This window comes from Calypte anna, chromosome 4 (assembly GCF_003957555.1).
Source record: "Calypte anna isolate BGI_N300 chromosome 4, bCalAnn1_v1.p, whole genome shotgun sequence".
NCBI lineage: Eukaryota > Metazoa > Chordata > Aves > Apodiformes > Trochilidae > Calypte > Calypte anna.
The window spans coordinates 6,783,793-6,804,005 of NC_044247.1; the positions used below are offsets into that span (position 1 = coordinate 6,783,793).

Consider the following 20,213-nt stretch of genomic DNA (forward strand, 5'->3'; position numbering starts at 1 on the left):
CCCATTCACACCACAAAAAGTCAAGAGCCTTCTTTGGCCTCATGAGACTTCTAGAAAGGGCTCATACACACTCCACAAGCTGCTCCTCCTGATGAGGCTGTGAGAGGTGTTCTTCACCTGCCAGGAAAGCAAAAAGTCCCTCACCTCTAAAATCCAAAAGTCTGGCACCAGATAGGGGAATTTGTGTTTTGAAGCAGTGGATTTAAAAAAAAAAAATGTGGTTTTCCAATTCAGAAGAGCCTTCTCATAATGGACTGTATGGATCATTGCTGTTTCCATTTGATGCTCTTTAAATAGCACAAAAAACCCAATTAAATTAAATAGCTTTGGGTAGGGGAAAAAATAATAATCCCAACCAATTCATCTATTTGCAAAGAAAAGACTCCCAGTAACCTCCTTCATAATGGAGAGAAAATACTGAAAAATTCTGCTGTAACCACTAAAATTCAAGTTTTACCACAGAGATCAGCAGCAGACAGCAAGAGCTGGGCTCAGTAAGTCACTGATTATCTCCCCTGGAGAATAATGCAAATTTCATATCAAGAACACACAGTTTTAGGTCCCTGCAAGAAATTGTTCAGAAATACAATTAGCAGATAACGTAACTGAACAAATATATCTCCTGGAAATGAAGGACATAAAACTTCAAATTAACCAGTGCCTGAATTGCCTTTGTTATTGATCACATCTCATACTACAGTTCAAACACACCCTAGAACTAGAGGGACATTCAAGCCATCAAACATGGGGACACCCAAGTTTGCACCCAATTGGACCTTAGTGGGAGAAGGACAAAGCTGCCTGCATATTTTTAATTCAATATCTGATATTCTAGATGATGATGTATTGATATTCATACAATTCTCAGCAGTAGTCAAGTTATCTGCAATTTGTTATATGAGCCCAACCAAGAGCTGGGATGTCAGGAGGTGGTGACAGACTGAAGAAAGCTTATATGGATCCTTAGAGGAGTTTATCTTTGTCCTTTCACTACATAGAAGTAGATGCATAAGAAGTCCAGGCTCTTCAAGCTGCAAGCCTGAAGGTACAGCCAGTGAAAATGCCTTCAGGCACCAAAGCTGTAGACATGCATAATTTATTTTTTGCATGAGTGAGTAGTTTCAATACCTCTGGTGTCTGTCCAAAGAATCAAAACATTAAAAATTAAAGCAAACTGACTACTCTTGTCCCATAGCAAAACAGCACAAGCACGTGTTAGCACTCATCTCTGCTGGTACAGGTGTTAAATAATCCCCCATTGGTTCTAAAAGCAAGTACCAGCAGTCCAAGGTAGTACAATTGGAACAAAAGTTTAAAAATTGGCATTTAATGCCTCTGATCTCATATGAAAAACTACTTTTCCACTAACCAGTAGGTGTCATGTGCCCTCAAAATGGACATTTTCTTCATGACCAAACAGGAATATTGCTGCCCACTAGAAACCAAACACCACTGGTGCACTCAGGGTAAACCTCCCTTTCCCTCTCCATGCTGAATGTTTTGGAGGTTTTTAAAGCCATGCATGGATTAATAAAAATTGACCAAAATTAAGATGGACTAAAATAGCTTTTTTGCTTTTTTTCCTAAAACCAATAGCAAAAATCAAAACAATTAAAATAATTATCTGAGTCAATTTTAGTCGATTGTAAGCACCTTGGGCAAAATACTGCTAGAGCACAGTTGCAGCTGGTTTCCAATTTAGCTGTCAGTATGACAAGGGAAGGGGCTGAAAGAGATGAAGGAAGGCATTGATAGTTAACAAAAGTAGACAAGAGAACTAGGTCTACACCATGGGCACAGAATGTGCATCCCATGCCTATCTGTCAGCTAGCCTGGCCCAGAGCAAGAATAAAACCAGAAGGGAGAGAGGAAAACTTAAAGGGAAGCCAAAAATTAAGGGTACACAATCAATAAAAATTTCCTTAGAGAGTAGCTTAAGCAAAAAAAAAAAAAGAAAAAATTTCAGTGAGCACATGAGAAAAGCACCTTGCAGAGAGCACTAAAAGTCCTATAAGCTAACCAAGCAGAGCCAACATGCCAGGAGCATTAACACCAACCCTATCATAAACACACCACTGCAATGGTGTCACATCAAGCTGTGGGATGAGCCTACCAAGGACACCCTACCTATCTGTATGCCATCTGCATACAGAGTCCCCTCAGTTGGCTTAATCCAGGACAATAAAATGTAGTTAATGTGACAACAGCAATATTTGCAAGGGGCTGGAGGAAAGATGGCAGTAACTACAGCAACACCAAGAAATTAATTTTGCCCAAGGCAGTGCATTTATTTTACAAGATCCCTTGCAACACGAGCAGTGTGCCAGTCACATCAACAGCACTGAGACATCAGCCACAGAGCATTCAGCCAACCAAGCTGGACCAGCAAATAATATGGACAGAAAAAACCCATGCATTACGATGCTGTTCTGAACCCCTGTCAGGAACAGTCCAAATCCAGAAAAAAAAACCCACCTCCAAACAACCAAGCAACAACAACAAAAAAATCCCCACAGGACAGAGGCTAAAAATAAGATTTGGCAATACTGTTTTTCATCATCTCTTCCTCTGAGCCTGAAAGGAAAGAGCTTGCAGCAAGCACTGCTTACCATCACTTTGGATTCACTATTGCAAACAACTCAACTCATCAATTCCCAATAGTTCCCATGCAGCCTGAGTAAGGTTATTATTTTTCTGGGGAGGAAGAGCAAGGGTGAGAACCTATTACAACCCTAAAAATACCAGGGGTGACAAACTGGAAGGCTGGGTCCTTAACAGAAGCTGATGTTCCTGCCTCTTCTCACGCTCTAGCAGCACAAGCAGCTGTTCCCCTGCCCAGCAGCAGCCTTGCCATGTGAGTTCTGTGTCAAAACACTGCTGGTAAGACCAACTGCCCATTTTGGGGATAAGAGAGGAACTTTTCTTTGCAGGAAAGACTGGCAAGGTGCCCACTGCCTTTTTGCCATTACTCTCCAGTGCTTTAGGCTGATCAAAAGTAGGTCCTTGTGATTTGAGGCCCTCACAAAAGGAGAGGAAGGATTCATGTGTTTGTCATCCCATCTCGACTGGTGGATAGCATCCCACAGAGGCAGAGAAAATGAAAGAAAAAGACCAATTGCCAGAGGAGGCCAAGGCACAGGAAATAATTAGTGAACCCTTTCAGCCTACTGAAAGAGGTAGACAACCCCCAGTCTTTGCAGTTTGATGTTTTCTTCACATATACCCTTAACCTCTCTTCCAGAGAAAGGGAAAATGTTCATGATACAACCTCTTTCCTTCAGGACAGGCTGAGCAAAAAAAAAGACTAAGCCAAGCACAAGCCAAGAGGACTGTTTACTACCTCAGCACCCAGTGAATATCCTGTTATTGCAGAAGATGGAAACATAGCTCACACAGCACCACATCATAAGAAAGCTCATGAACTTTCAGTCTTCTGCTTTAGAACCTGCCTCACGCCCTTCTCATCTGCCTGCATGTCCTGATCAATTAGCTTACGTCAAAGCCTTGTTACACACACAGAGTTTTAATTGATTTACTCAAGTCAGTGAGCAAGGAATAATTACATCTTGGAAAATAAAGCTGGGCAGAGTAGGGCTATGAGTCCTAGGAAATAGCTTCATTGCTATGAGACTTAAAAGTTCAAAATAAAGGCAGATCTGGCAGGTTCCACAGTTCAGTTGTAAGCTTCAAACTGGCTGGTGCTCTGAGATGTTGGGTTACCTGGGCCCAACCACCAGCCCACCCACTGATTTTTCACATCAGTGCAGGCAGGGGACACCAAGCCTACAAGCACAGCCATGTTCCACATACAGATATTGTTGGTCTGGCAATGAACTTCATTAATCAAAGCAGTATTAGCTTGATTTCACAAAGCATGAGCTATATGGTAAAACACAGAGGCATCCCAGAGCATATTGCAAATCCGAATAGTGATTAGAAAAAGCAGATACACCTAACATTTCCATACTTCACACAGACAGGCTCAGAAATTGATGCCACTGCCTTTTGAAGACTCTTTATTTCCACCATATGCATGAAAGGATTAACCAGCCTTCCATACCTCCCAGTCAGTAACCCTTCTGATGTTTGTGGATAAAGGTTTAACAAATAGAGGAGAGCTAAAGATGGAGGAAATGAAGGAGACTGAATTATGCACCACTGGTACCATAATTCTCAAAGCCAAATTTTGAAGCACAAGCTACCATAATACTGGAACTAGAGAGGCAGCAGCTGTCTCCAAGGCCATTCAGCCCATTGTAGAATTTCATGCCACACTGCTTCAGTTGCAGCATCTCCAGGTGATCTTTGAAAATGCAAACTGAGCACATGATTTTCTCCCTTTTATTCCACCAAAAGGGCTGCTGCTTATTTGCAAGATTTGATTTCAGGATGTAAATCTACTTGTCTTATATGCTTCAGTCTCTGTTAATTCTGATACCAGATTCTGATATCTGATATTCTGATAATTCTGTCACCAGAATTATCACAGCAATTCGTCCCCCACACACAAATCCCACATCACAAATTCAAGCTTCAATACAAAATGTACAGTTCATGCTTGCTATCTTCAGGCTGATTTTAAAACACAACATTGATCCAACACAAAAGTACTACTTCTGAAGGAAAAAAAAATATTAAAGTACCCAGCATTCAAAATATTCATCACAACAGTGGTCAGCAATGTAAAACACAAAGCATATCATGCTCCCACTGAGGATTTTGCTCAGCAAGACAGATACTGCACAGCACAAACTGTGTCTCAAACTGACCAGACAGCACAGAAATGGCTCAAGTTCTGCTCTTTATAAGGTGCCAACTAAACACAGATGAGCTACCAAAGTCTCTTACAGGTAGAATTATTCAAACACTTGTCCAGTGCACAGCAATAGTTTAAAATGTTTAAAGCAGTAATAAAAACAGTAGACATCCTACCAAAGAAGCCAAAGCACTTTAAGAGAAGACATAAAAGAACAGGGTGTTAATAGCAATGATTTCAAATTATGAAAGATGAGCAATAAATTCTCTTCTCTCAGTGACAGAGGCACTGCCATGGCAAACAGCTCATTCACACATCTTTGAATGAGAAAGATGAAGGTGTGCTGTGTTTTGTTGATTTCTTTTGTAAGAAAGACTCCCTCAGTCTTCCTCATACACAGTCAAGTGCTCCTGAAATACATTTAATGTAAGAACTTGTGATAGTGGGAACATGACATGACAGGAATATGTCATGTTCACTGATATGGGGTCCAAACCAGAGCACTAGGAGTTTTTGGGTAAATGGAAAGCAGAGATGCTTGTCAGTTTGCAGGACAGATTGTCAAGGTTTTTTGCAATGTTTTAGGTTGTCTAAAGCTTTCACTGCACCCTGGTATTACTGCTAAGAGTTTCAAAGACATGGCTGTTGGGGATTCTTTGCTTTCAGTATTACTACAGAAGTTAACCCTGTTTATACCACAAAGAAATACAACTGCCTAAATTTTCTTTCAAGCTGCTTTATCAGTGAAAGAAAATTTGGCCTCCAAATTCCAAGTATTTGTATCCCATAAATGTTCACACAAGTCTGGAAGAAGTGCACGCATTAAATTCAATAGAAATTTGTGTGTATCACCACATGACCTTCAATACATCAGTCAACGTATTCATTCTCTCTGTGACACAGCTCCCCAGCTTTAAAAAGTAAAAAAAAATCAGGCATTAATTCTAGACTTTACTTTGGGGCTCACAAGGCTCACTGACACTGGTGCAGCATGTGGGCATTCTCATATCTCAACCAGGTACAAGCCCAGAATATATTTATATGTTTTTTGGGTTTTTTAATTGGTAAATGGAAAGCCTGGCTCCAGGAAATTCAAACATAGAAGGAAGATGTTTTGAAGGCTTCAATTAAACAAATAGTTTCATTCTTGGGTGCTTGAACCAATACACATAGGACACAGATTTTATTAACAAAGATACTCTCAGTTTAGTACACTGAAGAGGTGAAAAATCAGACTAGATGACAGACAGTTTCTAGATCCTCACACTCTGACTGACCAAACCACTACACACCACTAGATACAGTTCTCCCTTTTTTCTGTTTTCAGTGTAGCTATTGAACAATTTTTCTTTTTCTTTTCCTACTTCACATTTGTAAGCCCAGTTCTGCTTCTGTTGATCAGAAGTCCAGCTTCTCCTTCCACTTTACAATTTGAGTATTTTTCTGACAATCTACAAAACACCCAACTGGTAGAAAAGCTACTTAGGCAGAGGTGTTTATATGCTCAGTATTTGCAACAGCTTCAGTGGCTCAAATGCCAATGTTTTTGCCACTTCCTGCCAACACTGATGATAAACCTGTGTCTTTGCTCCTCTTACGAATAGCCCTGGAGTTGCAGCAAATTCATAAGCTCCTTTTCCTCCTTATGCCTCTCTACCTTCATCTCTGTGCCACTCTAAACTTCATTTGTCCCTTGACCCTGGCTGCACTGAAAGCCTTTCCAGAAAGCACTTCCTGCCTCAGCTACCCCCATCACATTTTATAGTCTTCATAAATCCACACTCTGCTGTGAGAAAATACACAGCCAGGTTATTATTACACTCCTGGAAACAGTGATAAATTATGCACACAATGTCTCTTCTTCCATTATTTTTTTTTTAGCTTCCCCATGCTCTCCAGAACCTTTTCAAACTTGGTTTTCTATCACTCAAAGACTCACAGAATTTCCTTTCTCTTGCCACTCCATCACACTTCCTCCCCCTTGCATTCTCATCCCAGCATCTGTTATTCCCTCCACAAATCACAAATCAATGGGAAGTTTATTCTTCACCACACAACCTCCAGTGAAATAAAATCAAGGCACTTTCAGTCCAAAAGGCACATGCAGAAACCTCCCTGACTCACTAGAAAGCTTCCTGCCATCGTTCACATCACTGACTTGAAATTGTGGTTGCTTGTGGTTGTTGGGGGGTTTTTTGTTTGTTTTTTTAACTCTTACATTCCAAAATCTGCTCCTAAGATGGTTGAGAAGTACCCAACCAACTTTTCTGATGATATTCAAAAGTCTTGCAGAAACATCTCAGCTTTGACTGGAAGGTTTCTAAGATCAAGATGGGCACAGATAGAAAACTCAACAGATCTTTTTCCTTAAACCAATTCTGGTATGGCTCTTTTGCCTGAGTTTTTGCTTATGGCTCAATGGGGAAACAAATACAAATATTTAAACACTGAAGGTTGCGATGAAATGGAATGGACAATTTTCACAGCTGTCCATAATCCTGATCTCCTCTACATTCACTGCTGCCTTTTAAGTGTCCTAAAATGAGAGTGTCTGCTGTTCTTAAATGCACCACTAAAAAAAAGGGCATTTTTTTCCTTCCTCCTGTCTTCTGTGCTGTTCTCTTCTTGTATTTGAGTTACTGAGTGAATATCAAAAACGTTGTCATACTTTTCCATTGCCTACTACTTGGATACCCTATATGAAAAGACTATTATTTATACCACTGTGTTACTCCCAACATCCTAGAGATCTTGTGATAGAAATTCCTCCCACACTATTATAAAAACAAAACTTGAAAACTGGTTTCTGCACCAATATCTAATACAAAACACAAAACGTAAATAAAACAACAACAACAAAAAAAAAACAAACAAAGAAACAAATGAGAAAACAAACAAGAAACCACAACCTCAAAACAAACATAAAACCCCCAAGCCCCTCTTCCAGCCAAAGACACCAAAAATGCAGCTTCCCAGTGGCAAAGTAACACAAGCCTGTAAGGCTCAACAAGCCAGACACCAACATTAAAGAAGAAATTGCTTTAATCAGTCTGCCTGGTCAGAGAAGAATTCTGACACTTGGGTGGAACAGGAATGGGTCACACTTCATCCCAGAAATCTTCTCTTAGCTTCTGGAAGTGCCATCACAGCCTTTATGCTGCCACCAGCCCTCTCATTAGGTGATAAAGAGAGTTGCTATTTGCTTCCTTTTTACTTATTTCACCAAAATAAACTTAAAACAAACCCCAACATTCTTTCTTCAGAAAGCAAAGGCAGGGCAGAGGGGGAAGATGAGAAAAAAGAGCAGTAAACCACAGTCCTTCCAGTTCTCCTCGGCCAGGCACTTGAAAACAGCAAGCTATTTTTGGCAGGCTCTGAACATTCAGTCACTACTATGCAAGATGAGAAGCAAACGTAAAGTAGAGCACATGACAAACCTGCACTGATTGTACATTAGGATGGTTGAAAAGACCTTTCTCCTATTTACACGCAGAAGAAATGTTACTTAAACATCTGCAGAGGGAGGCGGGAGGGAGCACCTGCTCTAAATGATGGTCTCAAGCAATCACAAGTCATGATTCCCCCAGGAAATGAGTCCTCCTGCAATTCCCACAAATATTACAGCTCCCAAAAATACCAAATCTTTATTTCACTGGAAGAGAGACTTTCACGGTTCAGGTATTCCAGCTCTGGACCCCATCAGAAGTGACAAGGACTTGCAGTGGCAATTGACTCCATCAGAGTTTCTTAGTCTCTTGCAGCACTTGGAGGAACACAACAAAGTGACAGCAGTTTGGAGCATTATGTATAACCACAATTAAAAAATTTAACATTTTTGAGTCAGCATCACAGCACAGCTTGGCCAGATTGAGATATAAGAGCAACATAAGAAATTTTTTAAGTCTGCTGAATATAAAAGATAGCTGTACAGAAATTCACAGCAGATGTAAAATCCAAAGGAAGAAAAATGTTTCTCTGTAAGCAATTTGACAGCACATTGACAATGCGTGGAAGTAAATCCATTCTAAGCTACTTGAACAAACATTGCAGCCAGTACCAGTGAACTACAAAGAGATGCAAGAAAAAAAAAAAAAAAAAAAGCAGCTTACCACCTTCCTAGATTTTGATAACTCCTGAAAAAAATGGCTGAAAAGCAAAATCAGAAGGAAGCCCTCACTTGTGTGTCTGCTGGACAGGTAAGAGAGAGTGCTGGAGACTGGGAGCCAGCAGATTACATGCTCCACACCCACTTGGAGCTCATTCTGCACCACTCCTTTCTCCTACCAGCTGCCTTCACCATCCCTCTCCAGTTAAGCTTTCCTTTCTGGTTCTTCCATACTTTTGTTTCATGGTATTTCATACTACAAGGAGAAAAAAAAAAATCCTGCATTTTTCCACCTCATTTGATAAAAATCATAAATATTTCTTAGATTTGAGGAAAAAGTCACCTTTAACTCTAGGGGTAGAAGTCCAAGGATTCAATATGCAAAACAAAGTCAAACAAAACCACCAGATTTGCCCTACAGGTGATGGAGGGCAGGGGAAAACTTCCAAGCTTACAAACAAAACATGTATGAACCTCCTGGACCTGGAGAGCTCACAGCCTCCCTGTTCCACCTGAGGAGCTGACATCCCTTGTAAAACCACTGACATTGGGACACAGCTGCCTTCTTCTAGAAGACACGGGGAACTTCCCATTTAATTCCTTTCACTTGGCCCCTCAGCCCTGGGGACACCACGAGGGAAGGGGGTGGAAGGTCCCAGGAGGGGTTTCCTGAAGGAACCACAGCCTGTGGAGACCCCAGAGTGGAGCAGGGTTATCCTCAAGGAAGAGACAGGAAGGACCCATGCTGGGGCAGGGGAAAAGCCTGATGAGGAAGAAGTGGAAGAGGGAAACTCCTCCGGGCTGACCACAGCCTCCATTCCCCATCCCCACGGCACTGCTGGGGCAGGGAGGAGGCACAGGAGTTGGGAATGAAAAGTGAAGTGGAGCCTGAGGAAGAGGAAGCAGACTGGGGAAGATGTTTTAGTTTTTTGTCTTCATTCTCACCATCCAACTCTATTTTAATTGGCAAGAAATTTGTTTTTCCCAGTTGAGGTTGTTTTGCCTGTGATGGTAATTACTAATGATCTCCCTTTCTTTGCCATCTTGACCCACCAGCTTTTCCACCTCCTTTTCTCCACGTCTTGTTAAGGAGGGTAATAGAGGGGCTAGATGGGTGTTTGGCAGGTGGACCACTCAGGTCAGATGAGAATTATACCATGCATAAATTTGACCTGATCTCATTGAGACAAAAGAAATTTGTCCTAAATCAGATGGTAACTAAAAGCACACGTATCAGAAATGCCAGCTATTGGTTCAACCATTTATTCTTAAAGCCACAAACAGAGCCTTTTATCAATTATATCAAGCCTCAGCTGAAAAGCATCTACAGATTACCTGGGCCACAGAACTGAGTAATCTCTATAAATACACCTTCATTTCAGCTACAATCACAGCCACAGTGTCAAAGGTAATGAACCACCACTAGTTCGGATTTAGTCAATCTTGGATGCTGTACACGTGGTGCAACCCAGACCAATGGCAATTCAATTGCTATTTCAGGAATATCTCTTTTTCCCACTTCATTTCAGTCGTGCTGCTCCCTCCCACCTCAGAGTGATGCTCTAATTATTCAAACAACGTAAGCAGCATTCAATCCATGCCAGCCCTTTCTTCCTCTAGCACTGACCTTGCCTTATACATCACTCTCACAAAACTAATTAAGTGGAGAACAGTATCACTTTACACTCTCTCCATGAAAAGAACTAAATTGTTACCTGCCTGAGGGTGCAATCAAATTATTTTGCCTTCATTTCTCCCAGCAAAACAATACAAATATTGAGCAACAGACCAGACAATTAAAGGAAACCTTCTACCTAAGATACTACACATGAAAAAAAAGGATTTTTGTAAATAACACACTTCTTTAGTTGTTTCGTTTTGTTTTTTAACACATGCTTTTTGTGATAGCTTGGTCAAAACATGGTTTGGGAAAAGTGGGAAATTTTATTCAGCTACCAGACATAATTGAGAGAAGAAAAACAATGTTTGGAACAGACAGACCTTAAAGCCAGGCTCAAGTAAAAGCCATCCAAGTGGCTAGGAAATCTTCAGCCCCACAAAAGAGACCTGAAACAGCTGAATCCGTAAGAGCATCCACAACCAAATCACAGAAACCCCACAAACCTCTCATCTCAGGGTAAGCAACAGAACCATTTTCCCCTCGAATATACATTAACTTACAAAGACCTTGGTTTGAAAATACTACGCTCTAGGTCATCTAGGAGGGGAAGTTATCCTCCCAGATTTATGAATGTTTTGTACACAGGGCTGACCACACATCAACATGGACAGGGGATGTTATCAAAGCCTGGACTCACTGCTCGTAGAGAAGAGTCTGAGGAGCAGGATTGGCCACATCTTTGCTCCCAAAGAAGTGCTTTGCATAACTCTGAAGCTCTCTCTTTTCCTAAACACACTATAGCAGTAACACACTGAGGAACAGAGGAACAAAATTAACATTCATTTGACCCAAGACTACACTGCAGCACAGAATTCCCAAAGCGTGGGGGTAAGATCAGTGCCTTGCTGGAAATCCCAGTAAATGGCACAAATGCATTTAATGACAAGTCTCCAGGATATTGTGGGTGGCCAAAGACCAGAGATGCCAGAAGCTTGAGCCACAGAAATTGTTACACATCTGCTGTGAATGCTGCTACGTACCCCTTTGCAGCCCCCTGCAATGCTCTGTGGGGCCACTCATCCCCAGGATTCATCCGCCTGGAGTTTTTCCTTTGAATATGAGACTTGGTATCTGCCAAGAAGCAATTATTATTGAATTTTCCTCTAGAAACAAACAAAAAAAATTACTACCTTCAAAAGTTTGCTGTCTTCAGAACAACACAAGTTCTTTGTCATAGCCAGCTGCCACGTGAGAACCAACAGTATCAGAAATGCCAAAGTTTGGAGATTGTCCCTGAAAATTCTGCCTTCCTGGAGATATCTTCACTGAGAACCATTACAGGACATCAGCACATGATCTCAAAGGCCACTTCCATTTTTCTAATTGCTCGTGTTTTATCAACAGATGTCAGGGACCACCACCTTGGGATTTAGAGGGAAGGATGTTTCTTTTTAAATGTATCTTTATAAAGAATTACTGTAGTTTGTGGAACCAAAACTGGTCAGAGATAATGAGTCATAACAGGAGGTAGTTACTGTAAATATTCCAAGCATGGGCACATTAACAACCACCCACTAATCAGAGGCAATGCCACAGGCAGACACAGAGAACTCCCACCGGTGTCAATGGGAATTTTGAATGGATCAGGACCTCAGCCAAGAGCTGAGTACCTATTGTAACCTGAAACATTCATTCCAGGATGGGGTGGGCCGTGCTTCTCATTTTGGCTGTCGCCTTCCAGTGGGTGATGCAGGCATCTATTCAAAGTGGATCTGCAAGCTCAGATTTCAAACAGGAGGCACAGAGATTTCTAATGTGAACAAAATAAAACCACTGAGTTTAACTACTCGTTCTTTGGCGTCATTAAATGTTTATGATACAAGCACAAGTTATGATAGGCAAGTCAATAGCACCAACTGACCACAGTAAGACCCAATCCACTGGTGGCACACATCTGCTTGAACAGAGATTCAAGTTGATACCTCAAATGATGGCTGCTGGTGAAGTTTCCTGAGGCTTTTTGTCTGGGCTGAAAAAGAATCGGCACCCCAGCTCCTGATAAAAAGGCAAAGAAATGCCCTGCCTCCCACCTGAGCTGGCCAAGCAGCAGGTCAGGGTGCTAGGACTCTGCTCCCTTCCCCCTTCTCACACAGTTCTGAACTTGCTGCTAATTTTGATTCAGTGGACTCAGACCAAGACATGGTCAGCTTACATGTTACCTCTGCAGTGCTCTTCTTCAGTCCCTGAAGTAAGTTACTTTCTCATGATTCAGTACTATAGAAATACAACTGTTGAGATCAGCTTCTTTATTTTTGTCAGCTTTTCTACAGACCTTTCAATCATAAGCTGCATTATACTATATTCCCATAAAGACAGGAAAAGCAGCAATTGTGCCTCAAAATTGTGGCTCTGATTTTTTTCTACCAAGTACGTTCTTTAAGTGCGCTGTTTTCTGCTGTCACTAAATTAGAATAGTACCTATACTTCCAAAATCTTCACTCTTACTGTCAGTATTTCAATACACTCAGATAAGAAGCCATCAGCTTAAAAAATACTCCTCCTGTTTTGCTTTCTGGAGAAGAAAATATATTCCATATTTGCACTGCTTGTGACAGAGGTTATCAAGACTCCCGGGCAAAGCTATCAAAGTTTCTTGCAGTGAGAGCACAGTGACCCTCCCTGCACCTGCCTCGATGGGGAAGGCATCAGTAAATAATCCAATTGTTAAAAAAAAACAACGCCCACACACAAAAACCCCACAAATTCAGATTAATCCATCCCTCAGATTTAGTTTCAGATTCTCTACTCCGTCTCTCGACTTTCCTTGGAGGAACCACACAAATTGCAAAGCAGCCTCTGGAAAGTTTGTCTGTCATACCAGACAACACAAGTTCTTCACAGCCCAGACCCAAAGTACAAGGGATTTCAGCACGCTTCATCTCACTTTCTAATGCCCTATATTCTCCCACTGCCCCACGTCTCTCCCCCATATAAAAGCTTAATGAATATTTCACTCAAAATACATTGTGGCGATCCAGCCCCGTGGCTCGCTGAGGACACTGGATACACTGTTCTCAGGGTGCAAAGTTTTTTGAGGAAGAATTGGGAAAAATCACCAGTCCTGCCACACAGGCAAGTTCTCTGCACAGCAGCTATGTGGCAGAACAAGAATCTGACTGGTGGGAACTGCCCAGTGGGAACGTAGCAGAGGGATTACTTGAGCATGTAACTAACTCCCAGAGGACAGGAGCTGTTACCAACCATCGGAGCAGGGCTGCAGGATGCTCAGCTATTGTTACCCACCAGGTCCTCAAACTCCTGCTGACCGTAGAGAGTGCAAAGTGAGAAGACAGATGGAAACCTGTCCCATGCTTGAACCCACCAGTACAGCTGGGACAAGGCTGCTCTCTAAAACAAGCTGCTTGCTACCAGAAACAGCTCCTACTCTGGAGCAGCAGTTCTGCTCATAACCTAGGTTTACAGTATCCTGCAGCAACACTCACACTGTTATAAAAAAAAAAAAAGTCAAAAAATACTATAATATTTCACATAAGTATTCACAACAAATGCAGGATTTTGCAGAAAGTAAAGGCACACAACCCCAAGGTCATTATGGGGATCCATAAACTTTATTTAGATTGGAATAGTGAATTCTCAAACATCCACAGCCAGTTTACAACGCAGCCAAGTATCAAACAAAACACCACTGGGTTGTCTAGGCAGGAATTATGAGTGAGGCCAACAAACTCTGAAGTGAGTGGTTAAGTTTCTCTTTGCCTTCAGAAAAGATGTGGGGGAAAAAAGCCTGTTTCATTCAAAACAGATATTACTACTTCTGTTACATCCACACAACTCCCCTCCCCTGACACCACCACAGGCTTTACCAGTGAGGGTAATTTACCTGAAAATACCCATTGCAAGATAATAACTACCTGCACTGGATTGCCCTGATTTCTATCAAAATGCATGGCCTTTCAAACTCCTGGCTAAATCAGGCTTTTCTACCAAGACCCACCCCAAAAGCTGGCTGTAGAAAGTGCCATTCAACAACTTCCACCAAGCAGCTCCTTACATTAGGGCTGAGTGTGGCCCTCCCCAAGTTCTATCAAGAACTGCAGCAAAGACTCGTCTCACTCAGAACCCTGTAATTCACAAGAAAGCTTCAGGAGTAAGAGGCTGATGCTGTTCTCACTAAGTATTCCACATTTATTATGCAACTATAGCCCTGGGACACCTGCATTTACAGCAGGTATTTAAAATTACATCATCCATCTTACAGAATGGGAGGTTCATGAACATATCACCATAGTAAGTTACTCCTGAAATCTAATTACACTGTTCTTTAGAAAGGTGGTTAACTACTTCAAAAACATCCAGGCTTCTGTCAGGACTGAAGTATACCCAGTGCCACCGTAGAGCTGCAGAAATATGCAGGAAATGGTATCCCAGCCTTTCCAGACAAATTCCTGTTTGATTGTACTCTATAAAAAAATCAAACCAAACCAAACAAACAACCCCACACAAAACAGTCTGGTCTAACTCTGGTTAGATCCAAATTAATGTTCCCATTAAGTGCAATATTATCAATATTAATCACAATCACCAAAAGAAGATTTAGGTGGTTTAGTGGAAAAAACATTCCCTGCTTAAAAGTCCATGACACAAGAGGCTAAAGAAAGCCATATGGCCTATACATCTACTGGTAAATACTATCACCTTACCACTGCACTCAGACCCTTCTTAAAGCATATTTCACAGCCTGTATCCACCACTGACTTTTCTACAGCAGCACCAAACCACCTCATACACGTACTGCCACTTTACTTTGTGATAACAGAGAAAGTTTTATGCAAGCTCCAAGAGAGTAGCAGCATCTCCTGGAAGCAGAGAATACGAGGATCAACTATTTTCTTGGGATTCTCAGAACATACACCTTCTGGTAACGCTGTCACCACAGGAATCAAAGCCTGGCAAATCTAAGTCATTGTGACTCATTAACAGCAGCTACAAATGCTTTTGTCCCAGTATTTTGAAAGACACATAGTTCCTCAGACCTATACACAGGCAATTGCTTACATGAAGCATATCATTGTATGCCATATGTATGGCACTAAGCCCTATAATCATAGAATAAAATAGAATACATACGTTTAATTTTAAAAAACAAGCTTTCACACAAGTATGGCACAAGCATGGCAAATTCTTTGTGTGTAGTGCTGTAACACAGTTCTAAACCATGCAACATAATTCCTCAGAAAGGCAGGAATCTTTTGTTCTGCATTGCTTAATCAATTATTTAAAGAGTATTTTAGTGGCTAAGGCCACCATAAAAAAATCAACATCAAAGAAAATAACAAAGACAAACATATATTTTTAGAAAATGTAAGTTTTTTCAGGACATCTGAATGGTGAACTTCTTTTTGCTGTTGTAAAAAATAAAAATAAAAAAAAAGAACAAAACCACGAAGGTTTTGAACATCAGACGTAACAGTGGTAACTAGAATAAGGAGGAAAAAAAGATCATACAGGAAACCCAAAACAAAAAGTCTCAAAAAATCTACTGTTAACAACAAACTTTAAAAATCAAGAAATCAAAAAGTTTTGAAAAAACAATAGAAAGGATGAATTGCTTTAATCTGGCATCTCAGGCTGCTAAAAAAGTAAATGGTAGGAAAGTGCCCGTTATATTTTATAAAACGAGTAAATAAGGAGCATTTTTCTCTTCTTTCAGGGAGGCCAAGAGCATACCCCATACCTGGTATCCCACCAGCAGCAGCCTAACACAGAGATGGCCGTTTGAGAAAAGGCACAGATTTATCTACAGATACATAGAAAAACTACTTATTGGAGAGAAGCCAGCGCACACACACCGGCTACTTATGGCAGAGGTGCTCCTACAACCCTAGGTGTAGGTACCACCGCAGAGGGAGCTGCGCGGGGGTCCGCAGCCCCTCAGCCAGGGGGGCACAACCACCTGTGCATGCAGCAGGGCACTCCGCACCCCTGGGCATGCACCCCCGCAGCGGGGCTCCCTAACCCCCGGGCATGCATCCTCCATGCACTCCGCTGCGGGGCTCCGAACCCCCCGGGCATGCACCCCGCCTCGCATGCCCCTATCTGCCGGGCCGGGCTCAGGGCAGCCCCCGCCGTGCCCAGCCCCAGCTGGGGGCCCGCATGCAGCCCCCCGCCCCTCAGCACCGGCGTCTCCATGGCGATGGCTCCCGCTCCGTCACCCCGACACGCCTCGGCCGGGGCCACAGCCGCCCGCAGCGCCGAGCACCCGCCCGGCCGGAGGCAAAGGACCCGTCTCCCCCCGGCGGAGGGCATTTACTTTCGCCGGTGCCGCATTGAGGTTCCCCCCCTCCCGGTGCAGCGCCCCGCACACCGGGCACCGATTCCCCACCCGTGCCCGGAGTCCCCCGAGCTACGGACTTTCACCGGAGCGGGCCCCCCCCCTCCCAGCCCAGTACGGTCGGGCCGGGGAACGTGCTGTTTATCGGAGCGGCTGCGCCTGCCTTACCCTTGGAAGCATCTTTCTCTTCTTTGGGCTTGATCACCTTCCCGCTCATAGACCCCAGCTTGGGTGGGAAAATCCCCAGGAGCGTCGCGGATTCCGGCTGGACCCAAAGAAACCTCGGGCGGACGGGGGGGGGACACAACGTGCGTGCGTGTGGGGGATCCTCTACGCCGAAAAGGCAGAAATAACACCAACAAAAGGGGAGGGGAAAAAAAATTCCGGAGCCGGCGAGCTGCCCGCTCCCCGGCGCGGTGCCTCGGAGCCCGGCGGCGCCGGCGCGGTGCCTGCGGGAGCGGAGCGGGGCGGTGAGCGGGGGGCTCCGGCAGCCGCAGCACCGAGCCCCTGCGCCGCTCGCCGTGCCGGAGACAAAAGCGATTTTCCCAGTGTCTGCCTAGCCCCGGCCCCCTCCTTTCCCCCGCCTCCCCGGCTCTGCCTCACCTCCTGAGGGCCAGGGAAGCGCAGCCGGTCCTGGAAGTCTCACCGACTGGGGGGAGGGGGTACTATGAGCTAGGGGGGGGGGGGTGGGGAGAGGTGTGGGGCTCTGGATATTTGCTCGGGTGTCTTGTTTGGTGTGGGTTTTGTGTTTTGTTTTTCTTTCTCTTTTCGCATCCTCCTTTAATAATAAGGGAATGGAGCAGCAGAGCCGCAGCCGCGGATAGGAGGAGAACGGGAGGACGCGAGTCCTCGGCACTGCAGAAGAGGCGGCAGGTTTACGCTCGCCGGCAGCAAGGAGGGCTAGAGCAAGAGCTGTCCCCTCCAGTCGCACCGGGGCAGCGCATCTCTTTCCCCATCACCCAGCCCGGGCTCCCATAAAACGGTACCGAGGCGGACAACACGCATCTCTGCTGCCCTTCAGCCCTGGGACGGTGCCCAGCGCCGGGCTGGAGCGGCCCTGCGGGTGGCACAGACCCAGCCTGCCCTCTCCCCAGGGACCCACTCCCAACAAACCCCCCATCCACCCCACAAAAACCAGGCTCCCGTTTCGGGGCTGTGGCCCCCAGCATTGCTCGGTCCCGATCTCGGCAGCCTGTTGCTGGCTACACGGGAGTACAAAGAGCCGGGGAGAGGGGTTGGGAAAAAAAGGGGTGCATCAGCCCTCCCTGCGTCTCGCCCCATCCCCTTCCTCGAGGAGGAGGAAGGGACCCTCTAAGAACAGCCGAAGCTCTTCTCACCTGTGTGACAGAACTGCTCCCCTCCCCCCCTCCCGCCCCGTCCTCCTCGTACAGGGCTGAACTTGGTATGAGCGGGGCTGCCGTCGAGGGAGGGTGTCCGGTTCGCGTCCGACCATCCCCTGACCCCACCGGCAGGGAAGGGAGGGCGGGCGAAGGAAACACGATGCAGCCGGTGCCCCTTGGAGCTGCTCGGCAGAACCGAAAATAAAGTGCTGGGAAGGGCGAGCCTCGAAGTGCCTTGGGGAGCCTCTCTGTGGGGCATCTGGACTACCTCAACCCCCCAAAAAAGTGACCCTTTTGGGGGGGGCAGTGGGGTGGGAGGGATACGATGCACTTCTCCAAGACCACCAGGGAGCACGGCAGGGCTGGGCATCCCCCTGGGGAAAGGCGATATGCTCAGGGAACAGCCCTCTCCGTGGTTTCTGGACAACTCCACTTCTCCTGACTCCAAGCAGGAGAGGGGCAACGCACCCTCAAAATGCAGCCCCTGCACCGGGGGTCTCCGGCCCCGCCTGAGAGGCTGCAGCCACTGGGGCTGCGCGGCCGCTATTTTTAGCGGAGCCGAATTCCTCCCGCTTCACCCTCCCTCCCCTTCAGCCGAACGCCGGGGACAGCTGAAGGCAGATCGGTTTACCACGGCCAGTGGGGTCCTAGCCCTGCCCCAAGAAGCAAAAGGTGCCTGGGCTGGCAGAAGGCAGGACATGACCTGAATAACCAACGCAATGAGCCCCAGCTGGCCACAGCATGGGGTACAGTCCCATTCCCACCTCACTCAGGTGGCTGTAAATCAGCTGCCATTAGGAAAATCAAGACTCCTTAAGCTAAGGCTGAAGAGCCAGGGTCAAAGCTGCCACTTGGAAGACTTGCACTTATTAAATCATGTTCCCTTACGACATGAACAAAGCACAAAACACAAAACTGAATCCCAAGTCCTCGAGCAGAGCTGCTCCAGACCTCTGAGCATCTGTCTGCTCCATGAAAAGCCTCTGCTCTGCTTCTGGTACCAAGGGATTGTCCTGGCAGGGTCAGCTTTCATGAAGCTTCATGAAGCTACAGTAAGCCCTCTGATGATGCTGGACTCAGTTACTCTTGATAGAAGTCTGTTTTACTAGAGCCTTTTCTGTGTTTTTTAATTTTTTTTTTTTTAAACACTTCAGAGACCGGCCAGGAGGATCAAAAATTTGGGCTTTCTCTTGGCTGTTTCTCTCTACTTAAACTTGGATTACTGAAACCAGGGAGTTGGAAATGGAGGAGTGAGGAAAGAGAGATTCTGCAGTTCAGCTGAGCCAGTGTTGTCAAAAGTGGTCAGTAAGCACCAGAAAGCAGATTTCAGCTGCCTAGTACAACTTACTTTGACCCTAATTTTAAAGGCACTTGGAATGACTTTGATGAAAGTTACAAACAATTCCCACTTCTGTTCGGGGATCTTTCCAGCACCAAAGGCCACTGATAGATGCTGTGCTTAGTACTGGCAGTGAACTTGCCTTTCATTAGCTATTCTCACCTTTGCCAGGAGGTGTGTTAAATTTTACAGGAAGTTATTTACATTGACTAAATAAGGCCTCTGCCCTCCAACTAAACATTGAAAGGATGCAGCAGCTTAGTATATTGCAGAGAAACTGTACCTGCTGGTGCAGCCTTTTCTTTTAAATCTACCTTGATGGTTCAAGTATTCTAGTGAAGAGGGTATTATCTGGAGCTGGAACACCAGTTTACATCTTCAAATTAACTCATCAGATCCTTACTTTGATGTAAACACCTCTGGATTTGGGATAAATCACATAAGGTCTGGCTTCACAGTACAATTTTGTTAACTACCTCACAAATACCTACACATGAATCTGAGCCTTAGTATCTCTGTACATCACTTTCTCAACTAGAGTAGGGAAAAGTGTCACCTCATTGCTTTGCAGCTGTAATACTGGAAGCTGAGAAGCACTCAGATGCTGTGGTGACAGAACTGATATTCAACAAGCTGCATACCACAGCCAGGATTACGTGGAAACATACCTACGTGTGGCTCTGACACAGAGCTTGTACCT

The 20,213-nt window shown here is 44.5% G+C and overlaps 1 protein-coding gene across 2 annotated transcripts in view; it reads right to left on the reverse strand.

Annotated features, from left to right (window-relative positions):
- The window catches only part of FGF13 (fibroblast growth factor 13), a 240,827-nt gene extending 223,568 nt beyond the window's left edge, over positions 1 to 17,259 (reverse strand). The window contains exon 1 of one of the 2 annotated variants that reach the window (XM_030449020.1): positions 17,003 to 17,259. In XM_030449020.1, coding sequence (XP_030304880.1) covers positions 17,003 to 17,051 — 49 coding nt within the window. In that variant the 5' untranslated portion in view covers positions 17,052 to 17,259. Of the gene's footprint in view, positions 1 to 8,865; positions 8,934 to 17,002 lie in introns of those variants that run through there. The other variant, XM_030449022.1, reaches the window with a different exon arrangement.
- Between the last annotated feature and the right edge of the window lie 2,954 nt (positions 17,260 to 20,213).